This window comes from Diorhabda carinulata, chromosome 6 (assembly GCF_026250575.1).
Source record: "Diorhabda carinulata isolate Delta chromosome 6, icDioCari1.1, whole genome shotgun sequence".
In the NCBI taxonomy this organism is placed as follows: domain Eukaryota; kingdom Metazoa; phylum Arthropoda; class Insecta; order Coleoptera; family Chrysomelidae; genus Diorhabda; species Diorhabda carinulata.
The window spans coordinates 25,765,565-25,784,482 of NC_079465.1; the positions used below are offsets into that span (position 1 = coordinate 25,765,565).

The 18,918-nt window shown below is 33.2% G+C and overlaps 4 protein-coding genes across 4 annotated transcripts; all 4 read right to left on the minus strand.

Annotated features, from left to right (window-relative positions):
• Positions 1-1,340: 1,340 nt before the first annotated feature.
• On the minus strand, positions 1,341-2,999 carry LOC130895800 (peroxidase-like). Its single transcript, XM_057803350.1, has 3 exons — positions 2,829-2,999; positions 2,348-2,646; positions 1,341-1,527 (listed from the first exon to the last, which is right to left on the minus strand). Exons 1-3 carry the CDS (start codon positions 2,997-2,999, stop codon positions 1,371-1,373), a joined length of 627 nt encoding a protein of 208 aa, XP_057659333.1. The 3' UTR covers positions 1,341-1,370.
• A 2,118-nt stretch (positions 3,000-5,117) lies between these two features.
• LOC130895801 (peroxidase-like) lies at positions 5,118-8,113 on the minus strand. The gene is made up of 4 exons (XM_057803351.1): positions 7,856-8,113; positions 5,842-6,012; positions 5,594-5,784; positions 5,118-5,339 (listed from the first exon to the last, which is right to left on the minus strand). Exons 1-4 carry the CDS (start codon positions 8,067-8,069, stop codon positions 5,118-5,120), a joined length of 798 nt encoding a protein of 265 aa, XP_057659334.1. The 5' UTR covers positions 8,070-8,113.
• Positions 8,114-9,324: 1,211 nt separating this feature from the next.
• On the minus strand, positions 9,325-12,675 carry LOC130895956 (uncharacterized). The gene is made up of 2 exons (XM_057803645.1): positions 12,145-12,675; positions 9,325-10,399 (listed from the first exon to the last, which is right to left on the minus strand). The coding sequence occupies exons 1-2, from the start codon at positions 12,638-12,640 to the stop codon at positions 9,393-9,395; spliced, it is 1,503 nt and encodes a 500-aa protein (XP_057659628.1). The 5' UTR covers positions 12,641-12,675; the 3' UTR covers positions 9,325-9,392.
• A 2,800-nt stretch (positions 12,676-15,475) lies between these two features.
• LOC130895957 (uncharacterized) lies at positions 15,476-18,698 on the minus strand. Its single transcript, XM_057803646.1, has 2 exons — positions 18,148-18,698; positions 15,476-16,924 (listed from the first exon to the last, which is right to left on the minus strand). Exons 1-2 carry the CDS (start codon positions 18,650-18,652, stop codon positions 16,002-16,004), a joined length of 1,428 nt encoding a protein of 475 aa, XP_057659629.1. The 5' UTR covers positions 18,653-18,698; the 3' UTR covers positions 15,476-16,001.
• Between the last annotated feature and the right edge of the window lie 220 nt (positions 18,699-18,918).

The window sequence follows — 18,918 nt, forward strand, 5'->3', positions numbered from 1 at the left end:
TTAACAGATAACATTATATAGATGCAGAAATTGATAAAATAAGTTGAAAAGTGGACCAAGATGGATAACGAAAGAAGAAGTTATACAAATTGAGACCAAAAAGTGCAGTAAATGATGCACAAGTAAAATGTTAACCATATTATGAGTAAAAACCTAATTTCAGAGGCTTGTCTAACTGCAGAATGAGTAATACCGTTGGTGACTTGAGACAATTGCTTCTCAATATATTTATTGAATACAACGATACCTAAATTAAGGGCTTAAAATGTTCACCTTTAGCTGAAATACACTGAGAAAGACGTACTGCGATTTCCTCTCGAACCTTCGGAGCTTGTGCAAACTCAGTACGTGTATCCTTCCTTTGAGTTCAATAATATTTAGTGATCTATTTTGGTACACTGGTACTTTCCACTGGAAATTGAACGCGAGTTGGGAAACTGTGCTTCTAATCTCATTCTAGGATCCGCAATCAGCTGACAAATGATCTACCTGAACCAGGTTTCCGACCTTTTGTATGAAGGTGAAGGTACGACGAGGCGTTGAGGGCTAGTTTCATCAACGGTCGCGGATTTAATATAGCCTCCATTTGTATAAGCATAGAGATCAAATCTTACTGAATAAAACTCACTATATTTGACTCCTCATTTCTTAAAGACCAGCAAAATCTTAGGGAGGGGTGAAACCTTCCATATTTGGCGTTTTTTAATACCACTAATTTTTAAAATCAACAAAAAAGTTTCATGAGAGAAACTGTTAACTGGCGCAGTCACAGTAGGATTCGTGCGATCGTGAATTTTACATAAAGTTCGATGAAAGAGTCGATTTCTTATTTCAGTACAATTGCGAAATGAAAAATTGTATTTTTGTTCTTTGGCAATAGTTTTTTGTTGAGTTACATTTATCTATTCTATTGATAAATCTGGAATATAACAATTTTTACGTGACACCAAATCGTTTTGTGTAATAAATATTTTTTTGAAGCAAAATTCGTTTCATTAATTGTTTTATTTTTATCTACGACATAACCTTGACATTATAATTGTCTACCTTGTTGTTGTTAGGGAGATAAGGATTGAAATATTTGATACGTAAATAAGTAATTGATGAAAAAAAATTGAAAATACTATTTAACCTACAGACGAGGTACAATATGTTGGTAAACGGTCTTTTGGGAACATTTTTGGTATTATTACAAAATATTTGGGCTTGGAATAATCACATACAAGTAGACTTGTCATTATTTAAGTAAAAATCCTTCAATATAAAAAGGTTGAAGCGCCATCGTGAAAGAGACAGTATTATTGTTGATATTTACAAAAAAGTATTTTTGTTTAAACAACTTTTATTTCATTAATTTTCCAATAGCCATTCTATGAATATATTTCATAGGTTTCAGTAATTTCATAAAAACTTTCATGAGTAAACTCTTCATAAGTAGTGTATTCGAAAGTGGTGTCTTCATAAGTCGTTTCCAACCATCTAGAAAAGTCCAATTTCTGTATAAACTGACAGTTGATCGGGAAATTTCTGAAACAACGTATAGAATAATGAAAATATCAATATAATTCCCTCGAATCAAAAATATATAATTATTTACTTAATTATAAATCAAATTCAATGCAAATATTCATGTAATTTCCATAAAAACTAATAATTCAGTGACTTAACTAACAATATTGCGAGTACAAAAATTATCCAACGAAAGAGAAAGAGAACAAGAAAAATCGGAAGAGTTAACGTGATAAATAGTGATGATGGTTTTCCTCTAGGTCTACCAACAACATTTTGATTATTAGAATTATGGTACATTACAAATATCATATTAGGACCATAATACAAAATTAAAAAACCAAGAGAATCTCAGTACTGTCTGTTTAAGCAAAATTAGTCAATCGACAAGCCTCGTATGTTTTCAACTTGAAGCTAGGAATTCAGAATAATCAATTAGTAACTCTACGTTAGACCTAGGAGAAAGTTTTGATAGTGCGTAACCATATCTGTAACGTTAATCATAAGTATCCATCTTGTAGACTCAATCTACTTAATTTGATGCTAAGTACAAAGCTCTCAAATAAATAAAAACAAAAACTAACGTCTAAGAAGACGACTACACCAGTTTCAAGTGGGTAATCGATTCTTGGTAACGATTTCTCCTTTTTTTAGAAAGTGGTTAAATGTTAAAATCCTCAAAGGATACGGATCTGTTTTGTTTCAACCAAGATATGTTCAATCTAATAATTCTGCTTATGGAATAAGCCTGTCTAGATATCGATGTTGACATGTCCGATAATATTTTATCTAAATCTATTGTAAATTGTTGTGAAATAAAAAAAAAATCGATACTCACATTCCTTTTGGTGGTTGCAAAGCTTCTACTTGCATGGACTGGATATTATTACCAGTTTCGCACATAATACTAGATAAAGTCACCCCTTTAATTATTTTTAACTGTATTTTCGTGAATCCCGCTTCGGGATGCTCGTACCAGAACCGATCGCATTGTCGGAAACGCAGCAATTGTTGTATAAAGATCCAAAAAAAAGTTGTACCGACTTTTGCCCCCGGATAGTTTCTTTCCAAAAGTCCACCGACGTACAAATCTACATCATCGACATTCCGATATACCGACTTCAGTTTTTCTATATTCTGACTTGAAAAAATTTATTTTTAATATACTTGATACATTTCAGAGTTTACAAAAATGAACTATAAACAATATTTGGATGTCGTACGCTTTGGTACAATCAGAATTATATACAAACATAGAGTTTAGTTGAAATTAAAAATTTTTATATATCAAAATCATATTTTTCACAGGTGTTACCCACCTGTGGATCAATCGCGTCGCTAAATTCATCGAAATCAGTTGCTCTGATCAAACCACATTCAGATCTTATATCGTTATAAGACGGAATACCTGCCCATCTTGATCTCCAAATATCCTGCGCTGGAAGGTCCAACACATATTTCAATACATCCGTGTATGTAAAATTTGTCATCTAAGGAAAAAATTAATCGTGAATATTCTTTATATATATATATATATATATATATATATATATATATATATATATATATATATATATATATATATACAAAGACGTACTTACATCATTTTCGAAATTAGGACCTTGATGATTCGGATTTTGCGTAGTTTGTCCAATCGACAGTGCATCGAAATTTGATTCTTCTTCGATAGAATATGGTCGATAGAAAGAATCTTTCATTGAAATATCTTTAAAAGCATTTCTTTTCTCATTAAAATATCTGAAAGTTATTATACAATCTAATATAAGAGAATTATTATGATAATCCTAACTTGCTAGATACCTGCTCAATTCAATACTTAGCAACTGATAATAATTCTTAATCAGTATCGTCTACAATAGTTACGGTGAAAGGAAATGATATATATCGTTCAATATTAGCCATTGTCTCCAGTAATTCCGACCTCCAATGCTTTACCCGTAGCTTGCTCATTGTTGTAGACTTTAGACATCACCTCAAAGGAATAAGTCTAGAGGTGTGTTAACACATGATCTAGTTAGCCGATTCAATGACCAAAAAACAATATTCAAAGAAACATTACCATAAAACACACCAAACATTGTTTTATCAAGATTCTAAAGCAGTTTTTTAAACTATTCGGTTGTTCATTACCTCAAATATGTTTTTCACGTACCAATTAAGCAAAAAAGTGGATGAAATTTTTATGGGAAACACTAGATCTTCTGCAAATATATCAAGGAAATGATTTAAATGAAGATCTTCACGTAAAATGTTTTGATTCACGTATTTGGTCTAGTTCTATCCAATAATAACAAATTTAAGGACTGTATAGGTAATTGCAGGTGTGGTAGGGCGATTATATAGACAACCAGTTGCTCTAAGTGCCCGAGGTATGAAGCATGCACGATCTGTAATCACCATCTCTAAGTGTAGAATCAGTGGTTGCCGGTTTTTCAAGTGATAAATACGATTAACCCCAATTCTAATTTAAAATAATCTACTTACTCCAATTTTCTTAGGACCATAGCATGGAGCCCTTTAGAAGCTGCATGTACGAACTCGCTCAAGATATTTGGTTTACAAGTATTGTTGTAATCGTCTATTTGTGACAAAGAAGAATATACCAAACCATGTTCGCATATGTTGTCACAACCCAAAATCCATGGGAAAACATCGTAAAACATGATTTTTTGATAGATCGCGATCAATATCCTTCTAGTTTCCTGGAAAAGCTGTTCGTCATCCCATTCGGGATATATTCCGGCCATTTCACTCGCAATTTTATTATGGTATCTTGTCCAGTACGTGTGCATTAGTGCTAGATCTAGATTTTGATTCACTCGCTCGTCACCTGAAAAATATAATGACTTCATTGAAGCCGGTGAAACCGTGTACCAGGTAAGAACCCGAATACAAAATTTAACTCTTTGTAACCCCACTGACATTTTTTTATGGTAACGGTGACGAGTTCCACATCAGGATCGTTTGAGTGACGAGATTTGGACTTTGCTTTCTACTCACGGACTTCCACGTGATAAGACAGTCACCACTTTGGAAATATCAACGCCCCATTCAAAACAAGAAACATGGAATGCTAACTGCACGTTTGGCTGGAATTTGTTCGATAATCTCACCTATAATATTGATCTTTCTTCTTTCGGGAAGCGTTTTAACAGATTAAGAGCTGAAATCGTCTGTCACACGCTTTAACACGAGAGATAATTGATAAGACCCTAAATATTCTTTCTAGGTAATTTTCTAAAGGTTTTGAGATTTATTATTTTGAATTAAAAACGATAAGAAGAAAAAAATGTCGCAGATAGTTTGCTCATCGGTAATCAGTACGTTGTAATAGGAAATAGAATTGATTAAACGAAAAATTCTCAAGTTTCAAATTCATATTCCAGCTTCACAAAGATCCCAAGCATTCCTCGAAGAGTATTTGTTAAAATTGTTACAAAGATTATGAACAAGAATAATAAAAACAAAAAAATTATATAGTTTAACACTTTGTTCTATATTCAAATTCTTCGAAAAATACTTTCTACAAACCAATAACTATTGCTAAGGTATTTTTCTGAGGTAAGCAAATAAAAAATTGAAGATTTCTAGTAAGGTTTCTGAAGCTTATTACCTGTTTTGTAACAAATTTCCTTCTTTTTATCTGGAATTTGACATGTCGATCCTGTAGGATCATTTGGGAGATAATCAAAACCGTTTCTATTTTCTAGTAATAATTTTCCTCCAGCCCCCGTTCTAAGAGCGAAATTTTCATCCTCATTGGTTCCATACAGATTCGACAGATCCATAAAATGAGTAGCTTTATTTATCTATCAATAAAAAATATTCAAATAACTTAATTTCGAAAATGATATTCTCGAAAAAATCACAAAATAATATGATTAAAACAATATTGTATTCAGAAACGTTTTTTCATTCATTTTGTCTCTGGAAATCACGATTAATATCGACTTAGTAGTAGCATTTGATTTATGATGGAATTCTGATTGTAATAACGATTGAGAATATACCAGGAAACTCAAAAATTTCTACTCAAAATCATCACAATCATCTTTCAATTTACCTGCTCGGCCTGTGTATTCTCACTATCACAATCGATATCAATATTATTAATCATTTTAACCATGGGTACACACGTGATGTTGTATCTAATATACAGGGGATCTTCTTCTGATATCACCATATTCACACAATGATCAGGTTCTTTGGATAATTTTTGTAAATTTTTACTACAACAGCTAGAACTATCTCCAGCTAAAAAATTTATTATATAAAAGGATTTGTATTTTAAATAAACTGAAATATACTTACCAGACTTGTAGCTTGAGATGATATCATGTTGAAAAAATTGTAATATTGGTATAAAAACACGAGTAATTTCCTCATCTTTATCCACATGATTCTCTGGTAAACAAGCTAATCTCACACTTCTTGGATTAGGAAGATCGTCACCGTTTTGGGCTTTTCTGGGTGTTGAAATGTCTAAAAATCACTTAATGGATGTTAAAAATACTATTATTGAAATTAAACGAGTGAACTACTACCCGAAAAGGTATCAAATAAGAACTTAACGGAAATAAACATGTTCCCCAGCTCAGAATACTCCATCTCTAGCTCAAGTCATGATTTTTCAACTATCGACATAACATTTGGTGACATAAACATGTTCACCAGCTCAGAATCTTCCATCCCCAGCTCACCATTTGATTTTTCAGCTATCTACATACCATTTGGTGACATAAACATGTTCATCAGCTCAAAATACTCCATCTCTAGCTCACGTCATGATTTTTGACCTATCGACATAACATTTGGTGACATAAACATGTTCACCAGCTCAGAATCTTCCATCATCAGCTCACCATATGATTTTTTAGCTATCTACATAACATTTGGTGACATAAACATGTTCATCAGCTCAAAATACTCCATCTCTAGCTCACGTCATGATTTTTCAACTATCGACATAACATTTGGTGACATAAACATGTTCACCAGCTCAGAATCTTCCATCATCAGCTCACCATATGATTTTTCAGCTATTTACATAACATTTGAAGACATAAACATGTTCATCAGCTCAAAATACTCCATCTCTAGCTCACGTCATGATTTTTGACCTATCGACATAACATTTGGTGACATAAACATGTTCACCAGCTCAGAATCTTCCATCATCAGCTCACCATATGATTTTTTAACTATTTACATAACATTTGGTGACAAAAAATGCTCACAAGCTCAGAACACTCCATCTCCAGCTCACTCCATGATTTTTGAACTATCTACATAACATTTGGTGAAATTATTGGATTTCCTTTTTCAATATATCTTTCTATTTAACACCGTCGTCAGAGTCTTTTCTTGATCAATATGATGACTAGGAAGATTTGTTGCTGATGATATGTACTTCTTCTGTTTTTTTTTCTGAATTTTCAATACCTCCTGTAGATATCTTACATTAACAAACTTTTTCCAGGCTTAGAAATGCGATACACAGTGTCCTGTGTACGTCTTCATAACTTGAGTCATACACATTCGAAGATGGTTCTAGAAGAACCTGGCCCAACAAAGCAATCACGAAAACTCTCCTTCTAGCTCCAGACACTTTTCCAAGCGATGTTCAATGGGATCACGACCTTTTTTATAATAAGAATCGTCAAGATTATCAAAACAGACATTACCTCTTCATTGTTGGAAAATCTATGACAACCGAGCAATTTTTTTAAGTCTGGTAACAGAAATTGATCGGAAGGGGCTAAAATCTTTGCAAAATAAACTACATGCCTGGTTGGTGGTTATGCAGCTCATCTCTTTCGGACTCTCCAAAGAGGTGCTTCATTTCGTAACAAGAGATGTCCATGTAGTAGCCTCCAGACTTGAATGACAGGGCTTAGCTTGGAAAACTCGGCCTTAGCAAACCAATAATAGCTCAGCCTTATAGTCAGCCAGGCTTGACAGAACTTTGAATGACTATATAAAGTTTTGTTCTAATATTAATTACAAAAGAAGATTTTTACAGTATTTTATTAACTTAGGATTGCAGACCAGTCTTGGGTTTATCTAGGCATCCAGGCCTGACCTAGGCTTGCAAACTAAACGAGGGACATTGTTATAAAGTCTGGGCCAATAACGGTTTCTATAGATGGCCAGAGTTGTGCATATTTGGCCCAAGTCTGGACCAAACTGGGCCCATACCTATATAAGTATGGGAAAAAATTTCCTTGACTTAAAAAGACTACGAATTTCATTTCTAATCCATCTATTGAATTTTAAACGTCTAACAATGATCTCCACTATGGTAATTTAAATTTTTACAACTTACCATCTCCGTAACAAGCTGGTTGTATCCTGTCGTATTCTGAGTAAGCCGTACCCCACCATGGATATTCGACGTTATTACATGTACCATCGAATGTTCTGTAGATATCAGTGATTGGCGGACATGTTCTTGGTATTATACCACACTGGCATCTAATAAACGCCACTTCTAATAGAATCACAAAGAAATAGTACAGACATTTTGTTCTGGATCTCATGTTTGATGTGATGTTTTTTTTTGCGTACAAACGTGCGACAATATTTTTTATTTGCTTAGGATTTCGAGATAATTCTTATTATTTAGTCTGTTTTTCTGTTGTTTATTTTTTCGATTGTTTGTATCTGAATGCGATAAGAATAATTTGTCTATGGGATTAATTTTTTTTTTCATTTTTTGATGAAAAACAAAGGAAGATTCCAGGTTTTCAATCTAATCGAGAATAATAGTGACGAATTTTTTCAATTATATTTTCTCAAGTAATCGAGATTTTATTCATTTTCCCCCCACTAATTTCTACTTTATCGTATACAGGGTGCTTCTAAATTCATGTGCAAAAAATTAAGTTAAATTTCCATACAACAAAATTTTCGTGTTTTAACAATAAACTAATAATAATATAAAAAATTTATATCAAAAAGATTACAATAAGAATATATTCACAATATATTATACGAGGATGGTCCTTAAAGTACCTGGCTTGACCTAGAGATGACTGTAGTTGCGTTCGAAGACTCCACGTTATTTAATATTTATTTGTCATCCATCAATAGTGAATAGTTTAAGTGAATTTGTAAACCAATATAAAAAAACTGAACTAGATACTACTTTGGGTGAGCTAGCAGACATAGTAGGTATTTCAAAAAGTGCAGTACATTGCATATTAACTGTAAACTTGGTCATGAGAAAGCTGTGCGCAAGATGAGTGCCATGTTTGATCACAAAGAAACAAAAACACTGTCGTGAAGATGTTTTCATCGATAGTTTAATACAAACAGACGTTTCCGCCGTTTTTCAACCATAGATAAAACGTGGATCTGACCCGAAAATCAAAATTTCGATCTAAGATAATGTTTACCTCAAACTGAAAACAATCTATGGATCAGTTCAGCTTTTTCCTGACATTAAGAAGAATAATCAGAGCAAATAGGAGCAATTCCGATAAGAGCTTAACAAGAAACCATTTCCAATCATTAATTAATCTACCAGCATCTTCTTATAGAAATATATTATCGAGACTCTAATAGAAGGAGTCAAATCTGTAATAACTACGGGGGTTTACGTTGGGGGTCCACAATCGTGGTCTCAAAAGTTTAGGAACCACTGATCCAGATGATTTACAATTCCGTTAAGTTGTAATGGGAAGTTTTTGCTGTGTGATTTTAAATATAAAAGAATTTCCTCCGGCTCAATTATCATTTTATATATTATTGTTTTACATATTATTGTTAGAATCGATAAAACAAAATATGGTATAATTCTTTAAATATATATATTTCGTAAAACAGATATACAATAATATTAGAAATTGTGTTTTATCGTTTTACCTCGGAGTAATTTTCAAATCAATATTGGTAGCTTTGATAACGGCTCTCAAATCTACCATATCTTCTTTGGTAACGTCCCATCCATCTAACTCTCCAATTTGGACTAAATTCGGACAACTTTCCATCAACATCTCCACGCTAGCAGCGGTGAGTGTTCCGGCAGACGAGAACCATAATTTTTCCAAGCTCTCCAATTTCCTTTCAGAGCATAAATCAAAAATATCTTTATCCGATAAATTTACTAAACACTCTAGAACTCTAAATACTTTCAGGGAAGGAGAATTTCGCAAAACCGATAACATAGTATCACTAGTTGTTTCACAATAACTGAAATCCATGTTATTTAAATTGCCGAAATAATTATCTTTATTTGTGAAAGCGAGTTTCATTTGATAAAGTTCGATCGTGTGTAAATTGGGAGCTGAAATACATAGATCAGATAAATCTAGATGAGTTTCTGTCATATTGTTCAGCTTCAACACTTGCAACTGTCCTCCAAATATATCTAGAGAGAATAAAAATTCATCGATGTAGCATTTGGTTAATTGTAAAGTATTCAATTTACTCAATTTATATAAATCTTCTAGGACATCACTTTCGGCTTCTTCTAAATGTATATCTTCCAAATCCGGACATAAGCTAACAACGCTGTCCATAATATCAACTGACGTATTTGAATCATGTAAGAATTTCAAATTAGTTTTATAATTAGGATTCATTCCTTTTAGTACAGATATCGCATTACCTGTGAAGGAATAGGTCTTTAATGATATCAAAGCTGGTAAATTTTCTATTATTTCTGCTAATAATTGAAAATCTCTCTCTTCCGTACCGTCTTCGAATTCGTTTAATTCTTCCTCTTCGTTTTCTTCGTCTTCAGATCCTTCTTCTTCTTCTAATTCCGGTTCTTCTAATTCGTCTTCTTGACAGAAGCAACTGTCTCCAGCGTATCCAAGATCGAGGACTTGTAGTGTCTTATTGCTCAATTTCTTTATTCCATTAACTGTAAAAAATTTCGTTCATGATAATTATGTCGAACGTTTACGAGTTTCATCATTAAAAAACTAGCTCAAGCTAGAAAATCGTCTAAAGGACTGTTTCTACCCAACCTTCCCATTGGAATTATAACAAAAAAACACAGTTTTATGGCAATCGTGGTACTCTTCTAGAAGATAGAAAGCAATTTAAAACTAACAATCGATGTTTCGAGTGCTTAAACTCTGCGCTTGGATTCATTTCTTTCACCACTGAGTTAATGACCATGGGCTATCACTCTGAGGTTCTTCCATTCTATTTTCAAATTATAGAAACAATCCGTTATATATTTAGTTCAAGTAAGATGTGAATTCTGAGTGAGTTTTCCTAAGACACCAGTCCAAATAAGCCGAAAGAAACTAAATAAATTTGTTAAAGAAGCATCACATCCATCAATGAGAACCTACTGCTGAAACAGAACAAAGACATCTCGTCAGCTGAATTTTACTAAACTTTAGAAGCAATTGCTACTTGAGGAAACAAATTCTAGTGTAGAACACCACGAAACGACAGCACATAATCAAAATAACAGTAGGAACTGCTCGGGTGAAGCAGGATCATAGAATATCGATGGCACTAAACGAAAACAAAAAATACTACCAAGTTACTATCTATAGTAAGCTGAGCTACTGAGAGTAGATTCGTCTTGTAGCTAAAAAAACCTCAATGGATGGACCAACGGCAAGTAAGAGTCATAAGAAAGCAGAAGTATCCAAGAAGACTAGCACAGAAGCCGAAAAGAGCAGGATCGATGAGGAGGTGGACGAAGCGAATGATGCCTCTATTACAATGAACAATATCTGGTTTTTCAATGATTTATACGTATCAAAAAGGCTAAACTAGGCCGGGAGACATCGAACCCGAAGAGTAAAGTAGAGATCCCAGCTCGGAGTACAGTTACAGGTTAGTATGCATCAGAAAATGCATTTTCTTTGCCGAAATAAGAAAACCACTTCCCACAAAATCTCACCATAAATTGGTATGTTACCCACATACCAAATAGGACAAGAACTTTAATCGTTTCGTTGATCGTAAGCAACAATTTGTGAGCTGGGTTGGTGACATCGCAGCTGGTAAGTATGAATTACAGTTGTTGAATGTTGCATGGACGATAATATAAATTACAAGAACTAATAAGATGAATTTTGTAAGATATTGTGGATTAAATATAGTATTCTACTCGGATCTCTTTAATTTTTTACTTCCTAGACCTTTTCACTTATTATTCTTCATAAATCGTTTTGATTTAGATATCTTTTGATAAAAAATTCACTGTTGTCATCTTTATTAAAATGCAACTTGACACTTGACATTGACAATTGACAAATAAATGTTGCTATCGAATTAACCTTCATTTCTCTATAGTTAGGATATTAAATGAAACGTTTTTCTAGTTTTTGTATGTACGTATACATAACAATGTACGTAACTCGCGTAAAATTGCTTTTCACATCGCGTACTTCAAACATTCAATTTCTTGTTGTATTAATTAATAGTCTAACGGTATGTACATAACGAGGACTATCGACTATAGGTAACAGTGAATGTACGAGGTGGTTCATTTAGAATCCACTAGAAGAAATGTATGACAAGAAAATGAATTCTCCAGTTAAGAGTTGTTATTTTTTAATTTTCAGTTTAAGCAGAACGTGTTTATAATTTAGAAAACGATAGTTTGAATCTATTAATATCAATATTAGATGAATATCTTACCTGTAAAATAACTTTCCCCACTTATATCCAAAACAGTTAAATATTCCAACGTATTTATAGCTTCTAATACTTCATTGTTAGCCATTTGTGGTATAATAAGGGTTTTTAAACCCGGAGAATTTCTTATAACCTTACTGAGTAGATCGGGAAAATCTCTAATCCAAACACCTTTGAAATTTAAATGCTGTAATCTCTGACCTCGATCGAGTATTACTTTGAGAATTTTATCGTAATAGATTCTAGGGAATATTCCTGTATCCAATTCCCTAGATCCTTCTCGTAACAATAATTGAAGACAATTGAAACGTGTATATCTATCAAGATTTTCTGCGTGTGATAATCTTTTTAATAAATCTAGTAACGAATTTCTCGGCAGGCATTTTCTTATAGCCAAATAAGCGTTCGGATCTTCGTCGTCTATTGCGTAATAGAGCTTGTTGTAAACAATTTTCAAACACTTTTGTTGTAACGAAATAATTAACTTTTTAGGAGACATTCGATAGAACTGATACGGACTATAGTATGCAGGTGACTGATTTCTAATTTAGATTCAAAGAGCAATTGTTATTTTTAGGAGACAAATTTAGCGTTGAAGTATGTATCAGCGTCGATTTTGTAATGGTCCTTGACCCAAAATCAATACGTCGAAAGTGCCAGAATAATCGATCTTATTTACTTCTAGTTCCATAATTTTTAATCTGATATAATTTCATGTAAACGAGTGAAGAACTACCATTTTTTATATAAGAAACTATTTACTAGATATAGAGTCAAGGCTTTATGAAAAAATCGGAAATCAAGCGCCTGTAACTGGGAAATGATTTATTATGTTTTAACTTGATAAAAATAGAGCTAAACTCAACATCAAGCAGTCGTACGGATCGAAAATTGGGTGTAATACTGTTCAAAGGGAAATTTGAACTATAGGGAAGGTTCCCAGTTCTCAGACTCTTAAAGGGAATCAAGCAAAAGTTGCTTTGAAAATAATAAGAATTCTTCCAATATCAATTGCAGATTATAAAAACCCTTACCGACAATTTTGTTCGATCTACCATAGGCGTAGATACCTCATTTTATAAATTTATTACTTTTATAAATACTTTTAAAAATATATTAAGTCGTTAACTTGCTACAACTGAATATTAAATTATAAAACGTAAAAAGACGAGTAGAATGTATCTGCCTGTAAGGGCGTTTGGTTTAAATAGGCTACCAGACGTAAACTGAGCCCTTTTTGTACTCCATTCGTCTATTATAACTTCGATAGTCTTTTATCTGACGCAAATAGTCCCCATCGAACTATCCTTGACGATTTGGTTATTGCCATCCGATTCAGCAATTCTTATTATGATTGCTGAATATTTTCGTTTTTCAAACAATCGAATATATTTAAAATACTTTGTTGTTTTTTTATATCTAAATCTTTATTATTAAATTTATACCTGCCTTTATTCTCATTAAACTGTGCGATACCATTGTCTTCATTCGCCATATTCCTATTTATTTGAAGAAATTTATGAATTAAATAAATCTCACATAGCCACGCCACTGCTTATCGCAGACTGTCCATCAGGAATATATCAAAGAAATTGTGAACATAAGCCTTCCGACAGCCAAGAGAAATGTATTTATGTTTACGATTCGATGTTTTCATTGGTAAACAGTGAAGATGACGAGTCCACGTGGACTGACTGTTTGTACGGTTTACCGAATTATATACGAGGAGTAAACATTAATTTTAATTTCTGTTGGGAGATGATCCATTGTATTGTGTAGAAAAAATATGAAAGAAATAGAAAAAGTGAAAAATTATGGACTAGAAGTAAAAAAAAACGAATTATAGAGTAGGAAACGATGGTGAAGTTAGTTTCCCAATTGAGGACGATAAAATGTAAAAGAATTCTTAATATTTTTAATTGTTCTTTCGTTAATTTTACTTTTGAATGAATTCTATAACAACCTTTGTTTGAAAAAAATTGCTAATAATAAATATTGAAATGGTCGTTGTTAAATTCTCCGAGTCTTTTCGAGATTTTTTCGAAATACCGATAAGTCATTGAATTATTTAAGTTGTTTTTGCTGGAAGTTTGGGAGAAAGGAAGTTTCGGACCTTCTAATAATTCTCTAAACGACCGCATCGACCGGCGGCGTTCGATATTTCAAAAACTTGTCGAAGTTCCCCCGCGTCACATTTTTCAGACTTATGGGACAAATTGGTTTTGTAATTAGTTATCGCTTGAATCTTTTTCGAAAATTTTCATCAGGTCTCCCTCTTTTAAGTCTAATTTATCAAAGTTAATTAAAAGATACTGTTTTTACGAAAAATATCATATACGCCGATCTAAAAATTCATTTTATAATTTAAATATTATACTAAGCGTCGAAAGTTTTTGCTTACCCTTTAGTTTGCATGATATACAATAAAAACAAAAAAAAACGATTTTGAAGAATATAATTTTGACATCCTATCGTCGTCTATTTGGTACCATTCGTTTTTCAGAATATTCCAAAGATATGAAGTGAAAGTAAGACACTGCTTGTCGAATTTCCTGTCCACTTTGTCCCCAAAAGATAATTTTTTCCACCAGAACGTACAACATATTTTTTATAACCTTCTTTCTTTCGAATTCCTTCAATTTTAACCAGATCTCCCTTTTCCTCCAAATCACCCCTAAACCAATACTTTTGCCTAGACTAAGAAGACTTTTTATGTACGAGGTGCACTGATAATTCCTTGGTTTTACTAATGTTCAAACTTACAAGTCTGAATTTTCGAGAAAGAAAATAATTCGTATAAATTACACCACGTTCTTATGTCTCACAGGGTTAACTAAACTACAATAATAAACACCAAATAACTAATTCACATTATTTTCAGTTTGTATGACACCTTTGCTCAAGGGGATTATTGGATGGGCAAATATTTTTGACCGGTAGTGTATATGATTAACTGTGCTACCACTGCGATCAAAAATATCTATCAAGATTCCTGCTCAACTCCATTTTATACCTTCCCACGTGTGATGCTCTGGAGATTCTACATAGATCTTTCCATGATAATCTTCATCTACATCAACCCCTGTAGACCTTTCCCTCACTTTTTCTTTCAATGTTCTCTCTATTGTCGTGTAATGGATTTAGATCCACAACCCCTTCTTCATGAAACCTGCTATTTAATTAACCCCACTCAAGTGTTTCCTGGAAAGCATTGAATGGAAAAGCTTCTTCACAAAGTTGTGTGAGTTTATTTAAATTTAACGACAACGAACGCTTTAGACTAAGGTAAATCCTAGTTAGAGAATTAGAGAAGTTGAAGGTATCATAAAAAAGGTTTAAACATTGTAATAAATTGTAATAATAATGAAATAATACTCATACACTTAACAGTAAAATATAGTTTGGAAATTAGTTCTTTTTTCGAAATACGAATGTTGCTATTTAATTTTTGTACGTACTAAGAACGTGTTGTCAGTTCTATGACTTTCGACGTGGATTAATCCAACAGCAGACGCGTTATTAAACAGTCAAAATCAAAACATTGAATCGATGTATCCGCCACCGTATAGTCCTTATTTGGCACCCAATGATTTCTCCGTTTTTCCATAGATTAAAAATAGATTACGAGGTCGTTTTTCTACACCTGAAGAAGCGATTGATGCGTTCATAGCACGTGTTTTGGAGGTACCTCCATGGAGAACAATAAAGCCATATCCAATTATGAATTTACGAAAAGTTAAATAGCGATCCTAGTACGTCGTAGTGGTCTCGGCAGATTAATGGATCTTTCTGGGTTCTTGCTGGTTCATCAACATACATCTCGTAGCTTTCTGATCCTCAAACAATTTGAGCAGAAATAGCTACAAATCATTTGCTGGAAATAAAGTCAAATCGGTATTTGTACAAATAACTACAGCTCTTAAATAATCGATATCTTCTTGTGAAACATCCCATCCGTCCATGTGCCCTATAACTTTCAATTTAGGACAATGTCCCATTAATAATTCCACGGTAGTAGAGGTCAGCCACATTGCACAAGAAAACCACAGTTCTTCTAAGTTGATTAGATCGCATTCAGCGCATAATCTGAACATATCACCATCAGTCATCTTTATAACCGAACCAACTGAAATCTTTCTAAGAAACGGCGAATTTGTGAAAACAAATCTAATAACATCATCGGACACTTCACAATAAGAGAATTCCACATTCACTAAAGACATGAAGTACGTGTCTAAATTAGTATGAGTTAGTTTCATATGATAGCACTCTAAAGTTTGTAAATTGGGAGCTAAAAGACAAATTTCCGAAAGATCAAGAGACGTATTTTTATTATGATTTAATTTAAGGGTGTGCAATTGAGATCCGGACTGTCTGAGAAACGTCAGAAATTCAACTACGTCGCATTTAGTTAGTTTCAAAGTATTGAGTTTCCTTAATTTCCCTAGTTTTTCGAGGACACCACACTCGGCTCCGTCCAAATGTAAGTTTTCCAAGTCGGGACACAAATTTAACATGCTCTCCATTATGCCTTTGGAAGTTCCGGTGTCGTGAAGATACTTTAAGTTAGTTTTGTAATCGGGGAATTCGCTGTGAAGTAATGAGACTGCTCTGCCGGTATAAGAATACGTTCTTAGTGATATTAGATTTGGTAAATTTTTTAATAAGTGCGAGATCAATTGGATCCCGCTATTTTCTTCGGTTTCGCAGATATTCAACTTTCCAAAATAACCTATGCTCAACATCTGCAACGTGTTGCTTTTAAGATGCTTCACGCCATCGCCTGAAATATAAAAAAACACTTCTAAATTGATTATTATCACCTAAATAAAGAGGATAAATTCATTATTGCGAATAAAACGTTTATGAACACCATATAAAAACTTATTCCAAGTTCCAAGATAATATAGATAGTTATTAGTAGATTGATGCACGTATTATAGATGATCGTGATCAATCTTCAGCTGATTGAAGTCATCAGTTTCTCCAAGAGGACCAATTATTTACTCAAGCAGCTTCCTCAATGTTCTGGTCCAAGACGTTTTACCGTCAAACGTTGGGGCAAAACTATCAATGTCTTCTGTCTTGAATTGTGCTTGATTGTATGATTTCATATGTTCAATCTTCTTTTTTTTTCTGCTGGAATATCTTCTGTCATATATTTTCAAGTCCATCACTATCATTTTATTGTCGACGTAAGCTGCAATGTCAGTTTTCTATAATATAATATTGGTCAAAATGTTCTCATCCATAGCGACAGAAATATTGTTTTTCAAAGTCAAATTCTTCCCGTCCTTTTTAGCGGAAATATGTGAGAAATTGATGGGATTGAAGTGGAAGATTCGTTTTCAATCAGAAATGTTTCTGGATGAAAGCCTTCACTTCACTTCTAACACCAATGTAATGTTTTTCTTCTCACTTACTCAATTTATATTCTAACTATACTAAAGTAGTCACTATTTACTAAACTATACGCTAACACTTATTACTAAACCCTTGTTTAATTCTTAATGTATTAATTTATTTTAACACACCGTTCACTTTTCTATCTTGATGTATTCGGGATGACATCAGCTTATTTACCGCTGATAAACTAGCAACTATTTATACAAATAGAGTTTCCCGATATTTCTGATTCTAGAAAGCGAATAAACAAATATTTTCCTTGAATTGACAATTAATAGCTTTTCAGAAAATCATCGCATCCGCCGAAACAGTATTGGCTTCACGGTCTATTTCGTGGACGAGTTCGTGACAATGATGATATTCTGAGAACAGAAAATCATGTAAAATATGGTTTAACCGATGAAAGAAGTATGAATTGAAGTGAAATGGTGTTTGAGACCAGTTGTTAAAATTTACAAATTTTGTTTTTCATTTTCATAACATTTTGAATGGATTGTGATTGTTTTTAACAACATTTTTGTCTGGTTTAGTTTCATAATGCTTATAAATTACAAAACCCACGAGAGATGAATAAATTTGGTATTAAATAATCTATTTTACCTGTAAAACAAGCTTCCCCACTAATGTCTAATACCCTCAAATGTTCCAACGTCAATATTGCTTCAATGACATCGTCATTCGCCATATGGGGGATAAACAAACTCTTCAAACCTTTCAAACTTCTCACAAGTTGACTTAATAAATCCGGAAAATCCCTCACCCAAACGCCCTTCAAATTGAGATGCTGCAAACCCTGTCCACGTTCAGTAATCACTCTGAGAATTTTGTCGTAGTAGAATTGGGGAAACATCCCCGTATCCAATTTTCTAACATCCTCCCTGAGTAATATTTCGATACAACTGAACCGAATACTTGCATCCAAATTCACGGAATCGAGAATTATTTTTAGCAAATCCTGCAGAACTTCGAAAGTGGTCGGTGTTAAGTAATTAGAGACTATTTCGTAGTTCTTTCCCTCGTCGTCGGAGAGGGCGTAGATAAGTTTGTTTGAGATAATTTTCAGGCAGAGAAGTTTCAGGGACGTTACTAAAGTTCTGGGAGACATCACTAAACACTAAACAGCTGGTCGGGTTACGAATAAAGCGGTTACTGAATATATTTTTAGATGCCAAATCGCAGGGTCATTTTAAAAATAGTTTCGAATGTTGTCGACTTGATTTAACTTTTATTTGGATTGTTTATCAACACCAAAGTGATAATAATAACATAAGTTTGCAATAAAAACGTTTTTTTTTTTCATAATTCTCGTGTGCTTATTCAGAAAATAATCTTCATTCAATTATCACGTTTTATAACTATCTTCACTTGTGT

Coding starts and splice junctions, on each gene's coding strand:
- LOC130895800 (XM_057803350.1), bottom strand. CDS start 2,999: ATGACAAATTTTACATACACGGATGTATTGAAATATGTGTTGGACCTT. Junction 2,647..2,828: donor GCGACGCGATTGATCCACAG/GTGGGTAACACC, acceptor TTTTCAAGTCAG/AATATAGAAAAACTGAAGTC. Junction 1,528..2,347: donor TTGCAACCACCAAAAGGAAT/GTGAGTATCGAT, acceptor ACGTTGTTTCAG/AAATTTCCCGATCAACTGTC.
- LOC130895801 (XM_057803351.1), bottom strand. CDS start 8,069: ATGAGATCCAGAACAAAATGTCTGTACTATTTCTTTGTGATTCTATTA. Junction 6,013..7,855: donor ACCAGCTTGTTACGGAGATG/GTAAGTTGTAAA, acceptor AGTGATTTTTAG/ACATTTCAACACCCAGAAAA. Junction 5,340..5,593: donor AGAATACACAGGCCGAGCAG/GTAAATTGAAAG, acceptor TTTTATTGATAG/ATAAATAAAGCTACTCATTT.
- LOC130895956 (XM_057803645.1), bottom strand. CDS start 12,640: ATGTCTCCTAAAAAGTTAATTATTTCGTTACAACAAAAGTGTTTGAAA. Junction 10,400..12,144: donor TGGGGAAAGTTATTTTACAG/GTAAGATATTCA, acceptor AATTTTTTACAG/TTAATGGAATAAAGAAATTG.
- LOC130895957 (XM_057803646.1), bottom strand. CDS start 18,652: ATGTCTCCCAGAACTTTAGTAACGTCCCTGAAACTTCTCTGCCTGAAA. Junction 16,925..18,147: donor TGGGGAAGCTTGTTTTACAG/GTAAAATAGATT, acceptor TTTATATTTCAG/GCGATGGCGTGAAGCATCTT.